We start from the raw sequence: 15829 nt of genomic DNA on the forward strand, positions 1-15829 counted from the left end.
GCCAGACTCCATCTATTCTTTTTCTATGGCGTCCTTTTACAACCAGCCTTTTTTTCATGACGGGGATTTCCTGAGGAAGTCAGACCAAGGGGGCTTTCCAGTTGCTAGACTTCATATCAACAGCACCCTGCCACAGTGGCGGCATCTCTATCTTTTCGTGTACCTCAACCGAGTCGTTTTTGGAACATTCTGATGTCAAAATGACCCGATTTGATCCTACGGCCGTTGTAGCCTGTTTGAGAAGCGAGGACGGAGCTGTGGCCGCGTAAATTTGGACGTTGTTGTCTCGGTGTGTCTGTCATATGAGTGGACCATCCGTGGCTCCTTTCGTGAAATTCTTCAGAGAAACACGGTTGGATCATCGGACGACATCGTTGACCAACTGATTCATGTAAGTGGATGGCTATTTCACAGATCCAAATGTACAATAACGTGTAGCTCATGTTAGTGAAAGGTGAGATTAGGCAATCCCCAAAGTCTGGGTTCACCTACAGTAATCAAAGTGTGTCTTGCTTTGATCAGAGATGTTCACCTGCTCTCTTTACCGTCTCCTGGACAAACACGGGTCTTTTAGGTTCTGATTCTTCAAGTTGTGAGACACGTAACGTTAAGGTTGTCAACATGTTAACAGGTTAAATCCTGAACAGCTGCTTGACAAATTCATGAAAGATGATTGTGCTGCCATTGTTGGTAGAAGACCTTCTCACCTTTGCATGTGTGTGTGTGTGGCATACTTTCCACTTTTGCTTTTATTATGAGCTCAGTTGTGATCTTTTTTAACATTTTAAAGGTCTATAAATTCCACATGTACGTTTTATAGAGGCTTTGTTGTATAGAAAGAGCGTACGGTCTTTAAACTAAAGCCTGTATAACCTTCATACAGTGTGATCTTTCATGTTTTTCTGCTCTTTAATCTTCTGTGGTCTTATTCCTTGGGGGCAATACCTAACTTGCAAAATTCTTGCATGATTTAGGCCTGTAACGTTACGCTACTGATGGAAAAAAACATGATGGCAGACTGTATTCCACTGTTGGATGCAGTTTATGAGACAGAGAATGGTGTACTTCTGTCTTGCATATCATTCTATAATCAGAAATGATTAGTTTTATTATTGTTAACACAATGCTTCTGTACTAATTTAGTTTTAAATGTAGAGATTGACCAGCATTGATTTTTCACAGCGAATATGATGATAAACCTACATGTAGAACCCATATTTAATTGTTTTGTATGCTTTTTTGCACCTTGTTTTCTACAAAAACAAAACATAAAACACAGTATTTTAAATATATTAATAAACCCGTATAAATAATGTTAACAACTAATAATCACACTACCATCCATTTTTAATGTTTTTGCTCACCAAGGTTGCATTTATTTAATCAAATTTGTAAAATATTATTGCAATTTAAAATAGCTGTTTTCATATATATTTTTAGATGTCATTTATTTACTTGATGGCAATGCTGAATTTTCAGCAGCCATTAATCAAGTTTTCAATGTCACGTGAAATCTGATATGCTGATTTGGTGCTCAAGAAACATTTCTTATCAATGTTGAAAACAGTTGTGCTGCTTGATATTTTTGTGGAAACCATGATGCATTTTTTAAAAGTATTCTTTAAATAGAAATGTCAAGAGAACCACATTTTGCAATAACGTTCTAAATTTCACTTTTGATCAATTTAATGCATCCTTTCTGAATAAAAGTTGAATTTCTTCAAAGAAAAGCTTACAGACTCCAAGCCATTGAACGGTAATGTGCATAAAGTTTAGCTCTTGATTTTAGATTTGTGAGTTGTAATTATGTTTAATGCTAAAAACAAAGCAACTATTATGTGGGGAGTTGGGCACTATTGAATTTTTCTGCAAGCTGTGGATACGTGTGGTGACTTATGCAAATTAGGTAGTGTTATACCAAGAAGAAGAATATTAAATATATCAGTATATTCAATAAAGTGATGACTGACAAAGTAGTAAAGTGTAAATACAGATTGTCAGTCTTTCTCTGTTTACGTAGCCTGATGAAAAAATAGCCAGTGGACAGAAGCAGTTTACAAATCTAAAACAGTCCAACATGTGCTGCTGTGTGAAGATCAAAACTGAGACTGTTTGAATCCAGCATATAGTTTCACTCTCAGAATAACCGTTAAGTGTTGTGATACACTAAAGGGAACCCATTTTGGGCTTGATTTCAGCAGAAGTTGGAGCAGACGCTCTTCTGAAAACAAAAGATGGCTGAGAAGATGACATAAGCCCAGCTTCTTCCTTTGCATTTTCACATAAAGTACCCCCATTACTTTTCCCCATCACACCTTCATCATATGTTCACATCTGAAATGGTGTTTTATTCCTGTAAGTGACCTATAGTAGTCACACATGTCTTCCTCTAGTAAAAGGTCAGGCCAGAGAGACGTGATATTCCCCTTATTACTTCTCTTTCATTTTTGTTATGAGATCTCCTGCAGTGCAAATACATTCAAAGAATCTGTATTACCTTGACGCTCCTCAGCTCTAAACTAACAGTCTGAAATGTATTGTGTTACACTTTTCACCTGCAGCTCTCTCTGGTATTATGTTCTTTTTGAGATGGATGCTTGCTTAACGCTAACATTGCTTAGTCTTGTTGGTTTTAAGTCGCATGTTTTAATTATATAAACTATAAAAGCACTGATAATATGGGACACATTTTTGTTCTTCATCTTGATTTTGGGACATGACTCTAAATGTTACCATTAAAAAAATAGTTCACCTAAAGATTAATTTACTTACAGTCGTTCTAAACCTGAATGACTTGAATGTAAATAAAGTGAAAGTGAATGGTGAAACGTTTCATTCATTGAATGGAAAAGAGAGTCTTAGACATTCTGCTAAACATCTTTTGTTCTCTTCAAAAGAAATAAAGACATACAGGTTTGGAACATGAGGGTGTGTATATGATTTTTGGGTGAACTATCCCTTTTCATATTTACAAAAAAATAGTTTTTCACCACAAACTTTAACTGTGCTATTATGAAACATTTACACTACCGTTCAAAAGTTTGAGGTCAGTAATTTTTTTATTATGCAAGGACACAAGGAAATGATCAAAAGTGACAGTAAATACATTTATAAGTTGCAGAAGATTTGTTTCAAATAAATGATGTGCTTTTGAAATTTGTATTCATTAAAGAACCCTAAAAAATGTAGCACTGTTTCAACAAGAAAGTTGCACAACTATTTTCAACATTGAAAATAATAAATGTTTATTGAGTAGCAAATCAGCTTGTGATTTCTGAAGGATCGCGTGGCACTGAAGACTGCTGAAAATTCAGCTTTGCATCATAGGAATAAATGACTTTTTAAAATCTATTAACATAGAAAATTTTAAATTGTAACAATATTTCACAATGTTACTATTTTACTGTATTTTTGATCAAATTAATGCAGCATTGGCGAGCATATGAGATTTCTCTCAGAAACATAAAAAAAATCTTATTTATGATTTTTGCTCCAAACTTTGAATGGTTTGTGTGTATATGAATTTTTGTTTATACAATTAATTCATTTAGTTTTTAACATTTGGATAAGGTCACATAATTCCTGGCATAAACAATAGTTTACTAGCAGCTGCTTAACGTCTTTTTTTTTTTTTTTTCTTAATGGGTGTTTACGTGCTTGTGTGTGTGTGGGTGTGTGGGTGTGTGTGTGTATTGTCAGCAGTGACAGAGAGGGATGAGGCAGCAAATGGAAAAGCCCCTTAAATATTCCTGGAAAACCCTAGAGAACTGCACGTTCTGGTCAGCTACCAGTACATGGATTTTTAAATGAACTCTGAATATTTATTTTATTTGTTTATGTAGTTGAATGTTTTTCTTTCTCAGAGTTTATGGATTATTTCAGGGACAGTTTTATCCACACTTGTTGGTAGTTCGTTTTATTTTTGATCCCGTGAGACAAGAGATAGGGAAATACCTGTGCCTTAAGCAAAACAGAAACAAAATCAGGGACGAGATCCACTGAACTTTACAACACATCTAACTGGGAATATTCGCTTTTGTTTTCAAGAGTGACTCTGGATACAAAAGGCATGTTGGGCCACGGAGAGCGTTTGTGCAACACCCAATCATCACTTAGGCTGTATACGTCAGATGGGATTTAACTTTTCTTGCTGAGAGTGTGAATAATTTAATTGGGTGTGACTGTGTGTGAGTGTGAGCATCCCACATGGCTGTCCAAACATGGTTGTCATCTTCCTCCCTAAAGCCATTTATCTGGGCAACAAACCATTAATCGGTAAACAAAAAAAAGCTTGTGCTTGTCCAAAAAAGTTTTTAGCATGTTGCTATATGGTTGCTATTATGGCTATATATAATCACAATTTTGGTCAACACTGAGATAAAGATTTTTTTTTAAATTGTTACTCAGTGAAGTTGTGAAGTCCTGTCTTGTTAAGTACTTATTTAATTTTTTATTTTATTTTAAATGGATGTTTGAATTATATTTCAGGTAAATCATTGAAAATCAAATAAAAATGGACCCAAATAAATATATAAATATATATATATATATATATATATAAGACATTTAAATAAATAGTGCAATAGTTATAAATGACAAATTGAAAATTAATTATATATATATATATATATATATATATATATATATATATATATGAATATATGATACTTTAATTAAATAATTTAATTAATAAATACTAAACATTTATTAAGTCTATTTAAAAATATCTTTGGCATATAAATTGTATGTTTGCCCAAACAGGAGCACAATAGCAAAAAGTAATGTTTTTTTATAATCATATTTGTTGGAAGCCATAATTGTTATTGAAAATAAAACTTTGATTAAACTTACTGGTGAAGTAAAGGTTCGAGTCTGTTTTTCAATGTAAATTCATGGGATTTGTCAGCCATTTTGTCATTCGCCAGGCAAAGGATATAAGTATCGCTTTTTATTTTTATTTTATTTATTTTTTTCCTTTATATGTTTACTATTGAAATGTTGTTGTTGTATGCATTTGTCAATTTTATTTAATTTCTGTATTTTCTTAAATGGGTGTGTATAGAGTATTTACAGAGTGTTAACTTTTAGTTTTACTTATTTGTAAAAGCGTCTGCTAAATGACTAAAAGTAAAAGTAAAGTAAGATTGGTTGAAAAAGAAGTAGCACTCCTCTTTTCACATGCTTCACAATTTGAGGTACCGTTTTTGTCCGTAGTACAGTCTGTGTGGGATGAGTTACATGTTGAAGTTTAGTTTGTTCAGATCCGTAACCTCGAATATGCCTTGGTAAACAATACTAATGTTTTATTGTCAACAGCAGTTGTTTGTCACTGGATGCTAGGCCAAACCGTTTCGACTGATCTATAACTGAGCTCTAATTTCCCAATTGAAAATATTTCTTTGCGAGGTTTACCTACCTTCATAAACATATACCATAAATAGCTATAATTTCAGTTTCCTTTTGTGTAGAAAAGTCTCTGTACTGGAGAAGAGGCATGTGCGGTGGGTACCAGTCACTCTTGTGGAATAACTGTGGTATCCTCTGCTTAAAGGAATTCTAACAGCGTTCAGCAATGGAGCCGGGACCTTCCTGCATGTGTGGTTGGTGTGTAGCTGGCTCATAGGGGAGATATTATTAGAGCTAGGCAGCTATGCCTGTTATGAAGGGATTTCCCAGTCTGAGCTGCCGGTCAGGAGCTGTTGATGTGGCGATGTAAGCACAATGTTAAGCGTCGCCTCGGTTGCAAGTATTACAATATGAAAATGTAAGAGGAGATGACTAACTTCTATCTGTCTGACCTTGGCTCGAGATGTGAAACAGGCAGAGAGACAGAAGTCAGACGGCATTTGAGAGGTTAATAGGTCTGACGACGCCCTCGTCACTTACTCGCAGTCAAGATGATTCAGTCATGGCTTACTTTGCCGTCATGCTTTTCATAAGCAATTGTGGAATGAAAATGCTGACATCATTTTATAATAGTTTGGTTTTGTGTGTATCAGAAATACTGCTTTTTTGTAAAGGTGGATATCGATAATTCACTTTTTATGAAAATAAAATTGATAATCATTTATTTACATATATGATTTATATAATGATACATGGTGAATAGGGATATTGCTGATTTAATTTGATATTACATTTTTAATTGTGAACATTTTTTGTGGGCTATTTATTGGCTTGAAATTTATCAACTTAACAGTATTGGTCAGAATTGCATTTTTGGTGTATCCATAATCATAAAAATGGATTTTTATGTATACTGAAGTTCACTGCAAGTGATATTGTTAAATTATATTACAATTTCAAATAACTCTGTGTGTGTGTGTGTATATATATATATATATATATATATATATATATATATATATATATAATTTATTTGTATTTTTTTACATTTTATTCCTGTGATGCTATTCCTTTATTAAATTTACTCCTGTAATGGCAAAGCTAAACGTTTAGCTTATTATTTTCAATGTTTTTTTCCTCAGGATTCTTTGAAAGTACAAAAGAACAGCATTTCTTTGAAGTATTATAAATGTCTTTTCTGTCATTTTTGATCAGTTTAATGTGTCCTTAAATAAAACTCTTAATTTCTTAAATATGTTCCTGACCCCAAACTTTTGAATGACAGAATTTATATTCCACAACAATGTAAAGGGACATCTGAAGAGTTACTATATATGCTGTGCACTTGCATTTATTGCATTAATTTTTTTTTTTTTATTATTATTTGTTTATTATTATTATTTAACATCGACAATTTATATTTGTCTGCAAAGCTAATTTCAAACATTTCCACAAATTTCCACTGCTAATGTGATTAACTACACCGGTGGTTTTTCTAGTAGGACACCTGTGAACTTGAGAGGAACTGACTCATTCATCCAGTAAAATCACCTTGGGACTGGTAAAAGTAATTACAAGAGTGAAGTTAGACAACTGAAAGTCAAGCATCATTTGTTTGCAGATGCCACTTGGTTTGATGTATTGATGTGTGTCTTAAGTGTCCAAATGCTTCTGGGGCTTCAGGTAGTCACACCTTAAATCCATCAAACCCACTTCGTAAAGTTGGAACAGTATTCCTACTAAACACTTAACAGCACTTGTGTTCTTGAAACAATGGCAGCGAGGCGGCCACAAATTGGTGTTAGCCAAGGGATTCTGGATCCAATCAGACAACAGCCCATTCCGTTTTAGTTTCAATAATGTTTCTCAGACAATACAGAATTCTTGACAGCTTCAGTCTGGAAAAGAAAGAATTTAATGTGCCAAAGATGACCGTAGACTATCCTTTTTCGTCTTTCAGGATGTCATGTTTTTGGAAGTCATTGTGAACTTCTTCTGTCACTAATATATTCTATATAAAAAAAAATTCTCATGTACATATCATGGGTGTAGAGTTAAGATCCTAATCTGTCTGTTTCTCTTCAGGTCATGTCCGCAGGGCGTAATGTGGAACAGCAGATTGCCCTGCAGCAGCGTCCTCCATCTCTTGCCATGCCCTCCATGGCCCAGCGGCCCAGGCCCGAGCCAGGCTTCCTGCCCCTGCATGGCGGATTTAGGGACCGCTTTGTCACGACGCCTGAGGCCAAGTATCGCTGCGAGTCTTGCAGGCTTGTGCTCTGTAAGCCTCGGCAAACTGAGTGTGGACATCGCTTCTGCGAGAGCTGCATCACAGACCTGCTCAGGTGGGCAATGGTTCATTATTGAGCTTCATACGAATGCTGTAATAATAGGGAAGCTGCAGCATAACAAGCCAAGCGATATCAGATATTTGTTTATTTATATAAAGCTTCCAACAAATTTCTTGTCCTGTCTGGGTATTCTTTATCTGTATTGCATTTAGTACTAACTTGCACAAAATGGAAAACTAATAATTTTTAATTCTCCAGTGTAAAATGTATAGCATTTATGCTATATGCTAGTAGGGGTTAAAGAGTAAAGAATTAAGCTTTTAAATAGAGAAATAGACAGGTGATTTTGAAATAATAGACATGTTGTTCAGTGGAATCATTAATGAGAGGTTAGATGACAAATCAGGTAACAAAATTGAAAGAGTATTTTACCATTGTGAGAGCAGATAAAGAAAACAACAACAAAAAAACACGCATCATTGAATGTGGCCAGAAACTATACCTCACCACCTCCAAATGTTGTTTCATTGATTTGAATGTGAATGTTTCTTGGGTGCATTTACACCTGGATTTTAATATGGTAAAGTGATGTTCGATTGTGATCTGATTGATTAAAATACATGTTATTGCCAGGTGTACAGTGGGCCAGTGTTGCTAAATATGATTGAAATCAGGGGTTCTCAACTAGCAAACTTCCAAGGCTTTAAGATGACTTAAAAATGTTAAAGTGAGACAAAACAAACATTAAAGGGATAGTTCACCCAAAAATGAAAATTCTGTCATTGATTAGTCACCCTTGTGTTGTTCCAAACCCGTAAGACTTCCGTTCATCTTCGGAACACAAATGCAGATGTCTTTGATGAAATCCGAGAGCTCTCTGACTCTGCATAGACAGCTATATAACTGAAATGTTCCCAAACCCAGAGACATAGTAAGGACTTCGGTAAAACAGTCCATGTGACATCAGTGGTTCAACCGTAATTTTACAAAGCTACGAGAATACTTTTGTGTGCAAAGAAAACAAAAATAACAACTTTATTCAACAATTCTTCTCCTCCTAATCACTTATTCCGCTATTATGGAGAGTACCAGTCAGTGTTCTACGTCAGCAGCATCACGCGCATGCGTTGTTTACTCTCGATAATGGCGGAAAGACATGATTAGGAGGAGAAGAATTGTTGGATAAAGTCATTATTATTGTTTTCTTTGCGCACAAAAGTATTCTCGTAGCTTTGTAAAATTACGGTTGAACCACTGATGTCACATGGACTGTTTTACCGATGTCCTTACTATGTTTCTGGGTCTGGGAACATTTCAGTAACATTGCTGTCTATGCAGAGTCAGAGAGCTCTCGGATTTAATCAAAAACATCTTAATTTGTGTTCCGAAGATGAAAGAAAGTAAGCTAGAAATTAAGCTATTTCTTATTTTAATTCACCACCTCAACAAGACCCCCTTTTTTTCTTTGAAGAACCAGGGTTTATATTGTCTTAACTTGAATCAACCAGGTAGCCTAATTTTTAAAGTGTGATTTCTAGACCTGGAAAAGTCATGTAAATTAATAAAATTATAAACCTTTGTGAAGTTTTATAATGAATATACATTTTTTTTAAGTTATGCCCAATTTTAAACTATTTTATTGAGTAGAAATTGTGAGTAAAAAAATATTTCTAAAATTCTTATCCTTAATCATTATTCAGTAAATCACAAACAACTGGAAAAGTCTTGGGGCCTTTGAATATTGTTGTGGATGGTACTGGGGCCTGTAAGTCAAAAAGGTTGAGAACCACGGATTTAAATAGCATTGCAAAATAAACTTGGGGTATTCCTGTTATTTTTATTTCAAAATGTAGGTCATTAGAACTACGGATACAATTTGCTTACAGTTGGATCCCACTTTTTTTTTTCAGTAAGCCTAACCCAGTTTGTCCAGCTGATCTAGAACCACTATTTGAAGATAAGGTAAGAAAGTGAAGCTAAAACCTACAAGGACACACCCACTCAGTTACATATTAAATCTCACTCGCACAGCTCCAAGTGAAAGTAATGTGGGCCATATAACAGGCACACAACACATCACTTTTTTTTCTTTCTTCTGACGTTAGATATTCCGGGATGTTTGCTGCAATAGGGAAATTATGGCTCTGAAGGTCTACTGCCGGAGTGAGAAAAATGGATGTAAAGAACAAATGAGTTTACAGCAGGTCATGGTAAGTCATGATTCTTTAGACACAATAGTCTACATATCATATGGTAAATTCCTCCCGACTAGAACCTGCCTCGAGCGTCTCGAGAAATGTGAGCCTAGACTTAAACTGACTCGCATATCATTTTATAAGTGTGAGAATGGACGGATGTAGTTTTATTGATAGATTACATGCTGTGTGCGTTATGTTTAAGAGGAGATTTTTTGGTAAAGATAGGTTACAAAATTCAGATTTGTCTCTCTCTTTTCAACAGGACCACTTGGAAGTTTGTCCGTACTTTGAGGTGCCGTGCCCCTTGGGAAAATGTAAGGAGAAGATGATGAGGAAAGACATGTCTGAACACTTGAGCCGCAAATGCAAACACAGAGAGATCACCTGTGAATTCTGCAATCACAAGATGGCCCTCACCGAGTTACAGGTAACACGCATTACCCAAAACCCCCCAATTCCCATAAAAAGGACCTGAAATCTATTGGAAAGTACTTAGAAATTCATGAGATCTTTTTTCAGTTATCATTGAGTTTTTTTCCTTGATTGGAATTAGTGGACGTCTCAGTTCCTCTATGAGAAGTATTCCCCTTGTGTTCTGTCATTAATGTCCCATGACCTTTGAGTTTCACATTTGTACAAGGAACTTGAGGGAATCTCCCGTTATGTCGACTGTCATTTAGAGAATGATCTGTGTTTTCACTTCAAGAATGCTTGCTGTTTTTCCGCCTGGTTGATCCTGTCATAGTTACTCCACACACTAACAGTTTTGTTTTAACCATGAGCATCTTGAACCATGAAAGTGTCAGTATGCGGTATGTTTTAGTCTAACCGTCGTCTCTCTTTACAGAAACACAAAGATACAGTCTGTGCTGCATTTCCTGTAGCATGCCCTAATCACTGTTCGTTTTCTTCCATTCTAAGAAGTGAGGTAGGCTTGGAGTGCATTGAGCATTACTTTTGATTTACTAACGTGTGTTTTGCTTTTAAACGCATGAGCAGTAATTTCAATTGTAAGTGAATGATAAAGGCAGATTACTTGTGATGTATTTATGAGATGAATGTGTCTCCTATAGCTGTCCAGTCATCAGCATGACTGTCCAAAGGCGCAGGTGACCTGCTCCTTTATTCGCTACGGATGCTCCTTTAAGGTGATATTCTTGAGCAGACATTGATTTAAAGGACATTTGAAATGTACTAACATTGCAGTAGTATAGTACTTCCATGTTGATTAAAATGTTAATTCATTTAAAGGGGCTGAATCAAGAGATGAGGGAACACGAGTCCAGTTTTGCGTCTGAGCACCTGAGAATGATGGTAGTCAGAAACACCACACTAGAGGCCAAGGTAGACATTTATAAACATTTATATTTAACATATCAGAAACAAGAAACTGGTGTTTCCGGTGTGTGAAAATGAATATGCTTTTTCCTGCTCATATTTCCACCATGCTAGTCAGATTAAACATGTACACTGATTAATCTGTGTGTGTAGGTAGAGGATGTTAAGAGCGAGCTGATGGAGCGTTATAAAGTTCTGCCCAGCCTCAGCAGCCGTCTTGCAGAGGTTGAGACTCAGTATGAGGAGATGAGAGAAAAGAACAGGCAGCTGGAGCAGAAGCTAGTCAGCATGCAGGTGAGAGCCGTCTACAAGTACTGGTTTTATTTTCTTTTGAGTCATTTGGTGAAGCTAAAAGTAACTTCTAATTTGTATAAAGTCTGCTGTACTGTGCAATATTTCAATCTGACATGCTTTTAAGTTTTAATGCCTTTGCTTTGTGACATGCCTTCTATAGTGGGCTCAAACCTGGAAATAGTTAAAGCTTTTGGATTTTGAACAATTAAAAGAAATTATACTGTAAATAAGAAACACTTCTTATTTTTGAATGTTCGGTCAGTATTCAAATTAGTCAATGTGTGACATTAACCATGTTTTATACAAATTAAAGGGATAGTTCCCTTAAAGGGATAAGTCCCTTTAACCTTTCTATAAAAGGTTATTAGATTTCTTGCTTCCATTGAATTGAATTGATGCTCTTTGGAACATTTTTTAAATGACCAGCAAAACAGGGACATACCAAATACTAAACATTCTGAAATTCATGTAATTTTTTTTGTTCAACTTTTTACTCAAATTGTTATGATGATGCAGTAACAGTAATTTTCACAAATTTCCATTTTTTTTTCTATAGTTTTTTTTTTTTTTAAATACAAAAAACAGTGATCTTAGACTATATTGTTTCATGTTTACCTGTTTGTTATTTGATGACAGTGACTATGAAAAACCTCAATGCAAAATAATTTCCTGTTATTCAAAGAATAAATGACAAAAATATACACTACCAGTCAAAATTTGGGGTTTTGGTATAAGTATTGATTTTTCAGAAATTTGCATTAAATTGATTAAAAGTGACAGCAAAACATTTAGAATGTTACTAAATATTTCTATTTCTAATAAATTATGTTCTTGTAAAAGAAATGTATCAGTTTTCACAAAATTATGTTTCTTATTAAAATCAGCATAATGACTTCTGAAGGATCATGTGACATTGACGACTGGCGTAATGGCTGTTGACAATTCAGCTTTGCAATCACAGGAATAAATTACATCTTGAAATATATTAAAATATAATTTTTTTAAAACTAAAATAACAATTCACAATATTACTATTGTGTTTTTCTGTGTTTTTAATCAAATAAATTGAGCCTTACTGAGCAAAATAGACAACAACAAAATCTTTTAGACACCAAACTTTTGAGGGGTAAAGTATGTACTTTACAATTTATTTAAAACGTATGCATTGTAGTTACATTATTATTGATGTATTTTCATGTTTAAAATGATTACATTAAGATTTATGACTTTAAATCCCCTTTTTTTGGGCCAAATTTCGATTTTAAAAACCCAAGGACCCAGTTATGAAATTTTAGAATCTGTGATTACAACACTTTCAGCAGTTCTCCATATGTTTGTGTGTTTATGTATGTAGATGCTGATGAGCACTCACTCAGAGAAACTGCTTGAGGTTGAGATGGAGCTGCGGGAGCTTCGTCCACTGCGAGCTATGAGGGAGGAGGTGGAGGCTCTGAGAGGGTCTGTGGAGAACATGCGTTCAATTGTATCTTCTCTCGATTCGGGTCGTGTTGGTTCCAGTTCTGGTTCTCACACGCTGGGTAAGAAAATTTCATATACACCTCAATTGTTATACATTATACCAAAATATTCCATTTGTATTCACAACATTGTTTTTAACACATTTCAATACTGTCAGCAGGCTCCTTAGAGCAGCAGCTCTCACGTCACGATGACATGATGAGTGTCCATGACATCCGCCTGGCAGAGATGGACCTGAAGCTGCAGGTGCTAGAGACGGCCAGCTTCAACGGTACACTCATTTGGAAGATCCGTGACTACAAAAGACGGAAACAGGAAGCCGTGGCCTCAAAAACCCTCTCGCTCTACAGCCAGCCCTTCTACACGGGCTATTTCGGCTACAAGATGTGTGCCCGCGTCTATCTGAATGGGGACGGAATGGGTAAAGGCACACATCTCTCGCTGTTCTTCGTGGTCATGTGCGGGGAATACGATGCCTTGCTGCCGTGGCCGTTCAAACAGAAAGTAACATTAATGCTAATGGATCAGGGGCCGGCAAGAAAACACTTAGGTGATGCCTTCAAACCGGACCCACATAGCAGTAGCTTTCGCCGGCCCACTGGTGAAATGAACATCGCCTCGGGCTGTCCACTCTTTGTGACTCAAACTGTCCTAGAGAACGGAACCTACATCAAAGACGACACCATCTTCATTAAGGTGACTGTAGACGCCTCCGACCTCCCGGACCCTTGAAATCAACTTCTCTGGGTCTAGATCATATCAAGTCACGCAGCCCTCCCAGCCAAGACTTTGAAGAACAGGGCTGAGAGAGGAAGAACACAGGACAAGTTTGGATTTATAACAGTCCGAGCCGTCAGCTTGTGCTGGAGAGATTGTGCACTCTTCGGGAAACAACAGTGCCTTGCTGGGCTAGATAGTTACTGCCTTTTGGAGGAGGTTTGAGTAGATGAAATCTCCCATGTCAGCCACATCTAAAATGCAGTGAAGAGTAATACGTCAACTCTAATCAACCCAAAGAATGTTAATGTCCCTGGATCTACAAGACGAGGCAAAATGATGCCTAGATGATGTGTTGTTTGACTAACATCCAGCCCAACGTAAAAGGAAGCTGTTTACACTTATCATCATGTTAGCCTTCAATGAGTATGAATGCGTTTGGGGCTAATGTTCATCTCTCATATTGGTTGTTAAGTCTGGAAGGTAACCCTTCATGTTTGGTAATCCTGACAAGCTTTGTATTGGTGGTTTTGTACAATATGCAAATATGGAACTGACATCTGTTGTGTTGTAGTGGTTTGTTGATGGACAGTTGGTGTGGAGAGGAGTTTTGTGATTAGAAAGTCTTGTTTGTGTGGGCAGGGGTGGACATGTTTCTGTGTAATAGATATAAAGGACCTGACTATGGAGTGTTCATGAAGGATTACATTGGCACTAAACGGTGACCCTGCAAGGGTTCCATTGTCAAAAAGCAAAACCTCAATTTTTATGCATGTAAAACCTATTACATGACTTAACCTTCACTGCGTTTACCACTTTGACACATTATTTTTTGTAATGTTGTAATTAATAGATGCTATGCATCAGAATCTATTGTCCTTTTGTGTTTTGTATTTTATTTTTTAAAACAGTCTGAAATAACACATTTATGCCTCCAGCCATGCTGCCAGAGACACATTCAATAATCCAGATCATTTTTCATGGTAGGGATGGTTTTTGCACAAGTATTGTTTGAATGTGTAATATATGTATAAATATATCAATATAAAATTGTTGGAAAACATTCTGAATTCTGTTTTTATGGATGTCAAGTTGAAGTATTTTTTATTTTTTTGACCTGAGGGGAACTGAAACTTACCTTAGGCTATGTGACTGCTTTTATTCCTCAGTGTGCAGTTAAGCATTATTTAGAACTCTGCAAACTAATACCATTGTACTTTTTTATTTTTTTCTGATGTCTTATGACAGGTCAATCCCTGTAATATCTATTTCCAATTGGACAAACATTTGCTTTTTTTTTTATCTTAAGATACTGCTAAAACAAAACAACTACAAAAAGTCATTTAATTTTATTATTTTTTAGGTTTAATAAGAGGCTAAGAAGTTATATGTAAGAGGGCTAAACAATTATTTACACCTGATTAATGACACTAAGTGTTTAGGAAAATCTGATAACCTTTGAATTGGAAATAAACCATGTAGATTTTTAAAAAGTAATTATTATCCCCATCCTAGCTGACAACAACCAGTTCTCCTAAACCACACCTATTTTGACATGTCTATAACTTTTATGGTTGTAATCAGGGCTGATAACTTAAAAATAATAATAATAATTAAGCAGCAAAGAGCATTTTTGAACATGACTTATCAAAATATGTCAAATGCTTAGAATAAAATAGTTAGAAATATATAAAATATTGGATAACAGATTTAAAAACCAGGCATTCACAGCAGGTGCGTGTTTATTTATTTATTAATTTGTAGGTCACTTTCTGTGGCATTTTTGCCTCATACTCTCTTGAGTTTCTATTTGGCCTGTATTAAAACAATACTGTTATTTCATGTCTGGCCACTAGGTGGCGTAAATGTACAATCCTACTTTCCACTGTCTGCTGAGCTAAAATAACGCGGAATATCGGTCTCAGTAAAACAACGTACAATTACGCCACTCCATTGTCAAAATTAATTTTAAAATGCTTTTTTTAAAAGTTCTTTAAAATATCCTGCGGCGCTTTTTTTCAAACAATTTAAATGATGTACTGCGGGATGGGATTGAGAAAGCATTTCATTTCTCAAATTGCGGATATTGGTTTTCTCCATGTCAACAATTTGGTTCCTACCCCTCTCGTTTCCACCGAACAGTCCAAGCAGTCAGCTGGCCACTCCGCC

At 35.7% G+C, this 15829-nt stretch overlaps 1 protein-coding gene across 2 annotated transcripts; it reads left to right on the forward strand.

Moving 5' to 3' along the window:
* Positions 1–27: 27 nt before the first annotated feature.
* LOC306886419 (TNF receptor-associated factor 3-like) lies at positions 28–14728 on the forward strand. 2 transcript variants are annotated; one of them, XM_079443510.1, is made up of 11 exons: positions 28–391; positions 7432–7688; positions 9545–9596; positions 9740–9844; positions 10095–10259; positions 10680–10760; positions 10906–10980; positions 11084–11176; positions 11324–11464; positions 12819–13002; positions 13104–14722. In XM_079443510.1, the coding sequence occupies exons 2-11, from the start codon at positions 7435–7437 to the stop codon at positions 13673–13675; spliced, it is 1722 nt and encodes a 573-aa protein (XP_079299636.1). In that variant the 5' UTR covers positions 28–391; positions 7432–7434; the 3' UTR covers positions 13676–14722. The 2 variants fall into 2 exon arrangements, with proteins under 2 accessions (XP_079299636.1, XP_079299635.1); XM_079443509.1 differs by having other exon boundaries at positions 82–391; positions 13101–14728.
* The last annotated feature ends 1101 nt before the right edge of the window (positions 14729–15829 follow it).

Source organism: Barbus barbus (assembly GCF_936440315.1).
Source record: "Barbus barbus genome assembly, chromosome: 20".
NCBI classification, from domain to species: domain Eukaryota; kingdom Metazoa; phylum Chordata; class Actinopteri; order Cypriniformes; family Cyprinidae; genus Barbus; species Barbus barbus.